Source organism: Triticum dicoccoides, chromosome 6B (genome assembly GCF_002162155.2).
Source record: "Triticum dicoccoides isolate Atlit2015 ecotype Zavitan chromosome 6B, WEW_v2.0, whole genome shotgun sequence".
Classification (NCBI taxonomy): Eukaryota; Viridiplantae; Streptophyta; class Magnoliopsida; order Poales; family Poaceae; genus Triticum; species Triticum dicoccoides.
Window position 1 is genome coordinate 664,256,108 of NC_041391.1, and position 4,880 is coordinate 664,260,987.

General features: G+C 43.5%; 1 protein-coding gene across 1 annotated transcript; it reads left to right on the plus strand.

The window, feature by feature from the left end:
• The first annotated feature begins 4,006 nt into the window (after positions 1 to 4,006).
• Positions 4,007 to 4,617, plus strand: LOC119323620 (probable steroid-binding protein 3). Its single transcript, XM_037597315.1, has one exon. It carries the CDS (start codon positions 4,067 to 4,069, stop codon positions 4,373 to 4,375), a length of 309 nt encoding a protein of 102 aa, XP_037453212.1. The 5' UTR covers positions 4,007 to 4,066; the 3' UTR covers positions 4,376 to 4,617.
• Positions 4,618 to 4,880: the final 263 nt, after the last annotated feature.

The following is a 4,880-nucleotide window of genomic DNA, read 5'->3' on the forward strand; positions in this document are numbered from 1 at the left end:
TTACCTCTCGACCATTTCAAGACTCCTCGTCATGTCCGTGATCTCATCCGGGACTCCGAACAACATTCGGTCACCAAATCATATAACTCATATAATACTATACCGTCAGCGAACGTTAAGCGTGCGGACCCTACGGGTAGAAATGACCGAGACACCTCTCTGGTCAATAACTAATAGAGGAACCTGGATGCCCATATTGGCTCCTACATATTCTACGAAGATCTTTATCGGACGAACCGTTATGACAACATACACAATTCCCTTTGTCCATCAGTGTGTTACTTGCCCGAGATTTGATCGTCGGTATCTTAATACCTAGTTCAATCTCGTTATCGGCAAGTCTCTTTACTCGTTCTGTAATACATCGCCTCGTAACTATCTCCTTTGTCATTTTCTTGTAAGCTTATGATGTGTATTATCGAGAGGGCCCAGAGATACCTCTCCGAAACTCGGAGTGACAAATCCTAATCTCGATCTATGCCAACTCAACAAACACCTTCGGAGATACCTGTAGAGCATCTTTATGATCACCCAGTTACGTTGTGACATTCGATAGCACACAAGGTATTCCTCCGGTATCCAGGAGTTGCATAATCTCATAGTCGAAGGAATATGTATTTGACATGAAGAAAGCAATAACAATAAACTGAATGATCATTATGCTAAGCTAACAGATGTGTCTTGTCCATCACATCATTCTCCTAATGATGTGATCCTGTCATCAAATGACAACACATGTCCATGGTTAGGAAACCTTACCATCTTTCATCAACGAGCTAGTCTAGTAGAGGCTTTACTAGGGACACAATATTTGTTTATGTATTCACACATGCATTTAAGTTTTCGATCAATACAATTCTAGCATGAATAATAAACCTTTATCATGAATAAGGAAATATCAAATAACAACTTTATTATTGCCTCTAGGGCATATTTTCTTCAAATCACCCAACATTTCTTATCTTCTTTTCTTTCCTTGGATCTCTCTTTCTGTATGTGTTAGATGGATGAACTGGGGTGGAGTGGCTTGCAAGAGTTGAAATGAGTAATGGTGGAATGGAAAGGCTGCAACCACGAAGGGTTATTGGAAGATATTTGTAAATAGGAGCCAAAATCTGACCACTACTAGAAAAAATTAACTGGTGTAGAAGCACCGACAGAAATTTGTGGAACTAACGAGATAGTTCAAATAAATTTGATCAATCAGGGCAATGTTGAAAATCCAACAAGAAACACACCATTCAAAAGTGCAGATTAAGGATAGAGTGGTGGTTCTAAACGAAAAAGGTAGCTCTTTTTCTGCAAGAATGAACAATGAATTAACACATGCTAATTAACAAACTGCCATGTGTTAATTTAATCCTAACACCCCCTTGTATAACCTTGCTTCTTGACTAATCATCATCGAATGCTTTTCATCTCAATAAATTCTTTGTATAATCGTGGGAGTCTCATCCAAAAATCTCATTAGAAAAATATGAGGAGGGTGGTATAAATTTACATGAAGTTGTTGAAAAATATCAGTTTTTGCACATGGGCCCGCAAGCTCCAAAATGTCTTCCCATTTTTTAAGACCACTTACCTTGTTGATACATAGATATGTTGCATGCAGAGGTAGGAGCTATCCCCTGTAAAAAAAACTTGAGACGAAGGTGAAGTATAAGGTGCTAGGAACTTCTTTGTTTCTAAGGGTGCATGAAGTGTAGGTGCCATCTCTTCCTAGATGACTTCTTTTTCCCATCTCTTATGGGTCTTCATCGTTATGTATTTCCACCTCGCCAACGTGTGGTGATTCATTCTGCTTCGACACCCATGCTATTGCTCATGTGTTGTTGGCACCTTTGAAACATCACACCAATGACTCTTTAATGCCTAAACCATCTCTCCTTCCGATTTGAGGAAGATGAGCAAGAATTTCTTTCCCTTGCTTCTACTTGAGATCCATGGTGCACTATGCTCCTAGGAAAGCTAACATCACCATAAACATACAGGCATCTGGCTTTTAGGTTTTTTTTGGTTGTTGAAAAATTGCAAATGGAGAACACCTTTGCCCCCACCTAACATTCAAAGAAAATCAAAATAGGGCATTTTTTATGAGGGAGTACGGTGTAAGTGGAATTGTGCATCCACCACCACCCAAATGACTACCCTAGCGTGCCCTACTCACATGAGAGCGGGAGGAACACTAGCAAAATGCACAAGTGGTACAACAAACCATTTGGGTGCATCCATTTTAGTCGATGAACTCGCAAAATGTAAATATATGGTCTAAAGCTTGTCACAATAATGCAATTATGGTTGAAATCAACCCAAAGGATGGTCAGTTCAGACGATTAACTCATGCCAATGCCTAGTGATCACGGGCAGTTTTGACATACTAAATCTTGCACAAAAAGACAATGCCATTGTTATTTTAAGAACTTAATGCACGAAATCACATTATTAATGCTCAAACTAAACCTAGTGTGTGACACCAGCAATCCTTTCCTTTTTCCTTTTTCTAAGAGATAGAGAGAGAGAGTCTTCAACTTTATTGATTCAAAAATTATGTGGGGATATTAATAGTATCTTGAATCAGACTTCCATCCCGCTTAATAGATAAATTCTGAAGCACAAGTACATGATCGAACAAGACAACGTGGTGAGGAAGTGAAGCTGAACCTAGGAAAAACGGACAATGAATACGATGTCGAGCAAGAATACAAGAGGACCTAAAGACTTACACCACAACATAACTAACGCCACCTGAGTTCCATCGCCATGCCATCAAGAGAGGATATTAATAAAATCGGGAGGATCTAACAACCTATAAGGTATCGCATCAAGACCCAAAGCTGTTTTTGCTAGATCGTGAACTCCAGAGATTGATCCTCTTTAGACGTTTTCATTGACTACGAGGCACCTATGCCGACTTCGTCAATCTAAAGATGTTGTGCCGATTCAGTACCTCTAAGGTGCTCCTATGGGTAGGTGTGTGTGCGCGTTCATAGAGGTGAGTGTATGTGACCATCTATGATTTAAAAATTGATCATCTTCCTCCATTTTTGGAGAATTTCTTCGTTTTTCTTTAGCAGATTTCTCCCCTCTTTTCTAAACTCTTTTTTTATGAGGGATACTCTTTATTTCTATAAACTGCTCCGGCAACAGTATTTTTGTTTTTTGAGCAACTGCTCTGGCAACAGTAGACGCATTTCCTATTCAGCGTTGAAGGCGCACATTTCTTTGTTTACCGCAAACGGGCGTTACACTCCCTCTCCGCTAGGCCGCCCGTTCAGCATTTTCATTTTCTGTTAAAACTACAAAAAAAAATAGAGCACAGAGGAGATTCAAACCCGCGATCTCACTCTCCCAGTTAAACTCCAATAACCACTCGACCACCACGTCCAATGTGAATAGTTAACCTCATTTTCTTCTTTTTCTGCTTCCTTTTTCTGTTCGTCAAATCCTAACTTCTGTTCACGGTTTGTTCTTTTTTTCCTTTTTTAAAATGCGTGAACTTCTTTCAATTTGAAACTTTCTATGCAAGTTTGTGAACCTTTTTCACAAAACCCGCGGACTTTTTACAACCGCGAAATTTTTTAAAACCCATGTTTACTCTTTTCAAATTTTGGGTTTTTTTCAAAATGTGTGAACTATTTTTTTAAATTGTTGAACTTGTTTTTCCAAAATCGATGAACGTTTTCCACCACGCTTCCCCTGCGAACTGGCGCTGTAAGTGCCGAATAGCAGAAAAGTAAAATTTAGACGAGTGGGCCAAATTCTACGGAGAGGGGAGAAGGAGGCACCAGCTCGCAGCCTTTCCCGGGCCTCTCGTTCCGGGCCGCACATATTTCGGCCACCCAAAACGAACCACTTGCTCCGGTTTCTGGAAGCCGCTCACAATCTTTGCCCCTTCCTGCTCCCGAGCGGCACTCCCACCCCGTAGGAATCAGCCGTCAGCGTGTGTCCGACGCAGACCCCTCCTCTTCTCCCCCAGCCCATCCACCCCACTCCCCCCCACCCCACCCACAGCCTCACTCGCAGCACACCTACCACGCCCAGCGCGCAGAGCGAGATCGAGATCGAGATGGCGACGGAGCTGACGGCGGCGCAGCTGCGGGCGTACGACGGCACCGACGCGTCCAAGCCGATCTACGTCGCCATCCGCGGCAAGGTCTTCGACGTCTCGGCCGGGCGCGGCTTCTACGGGCCCGGCGGCGACTACGCGCTCTTCGCCGGCCGCGAGGCCGCCCGCGCGCTCGCCAAGATGTCCAAGGACGCCGCCGACGTCTCCGGCGACCTCTCCGGCCTCTCCGACAAGGAGCTCGGCGTGCTCGCCGACTGGGAGTCCAAGTTCCAGGCCAAGTACCCCGTCGTCGCTCGCCTCGCCGCCTGAACTGAAGCGAATTCGGCCACGGGCACCCCTCTTCCGTCCTCAACTAGTATCGTATCCTCCTAGCTCCACCGTGTGTATCTGTATCCTGTTGCTCCCTGCGTATGACCGTCAAATAATAATAATCTGAGGGCGTGTTTGTTGGCGACAATTGGTGAACTGAAATAATAGTAGTGTGGTCTGTTGTTAAGATCAATGGAGCAATTGATGATTGATCCTTATAATTTCCACATTGTTTCAGCTTTGATTGGTTGTTCTGAGGCTTGATTTCAGGGAGAATGGCTGTATGGAGCAATGTGCTGAATGCCCAGCCTCCCATGTAAATTCAGTGCTGCCGATCTACATATGTCCATTTCCATTGTGCTTGCCTTGGGATTTCGTAGAGACATTAGTTTCCTAGCATTCAAATAGTTTCTTAGCTGGTGATTTTGGGGAAAGCAAAGGTTTCTCCAGTTTGCTGTTGCAGTAGCAGATTCTGGTAGAAAGTTGGAATTTGCTGGTTCAGCTA

Bases quoted from the DNA above. Each gene is read 5' to 3' on its own strand.
- LOC119323620 (XM_037597315.1), top strand. From the start codon at position 4,067: ATGGCGACGGAGCTGACGGCGGCGCAGCTGCGGGCGTACGACGGCACC.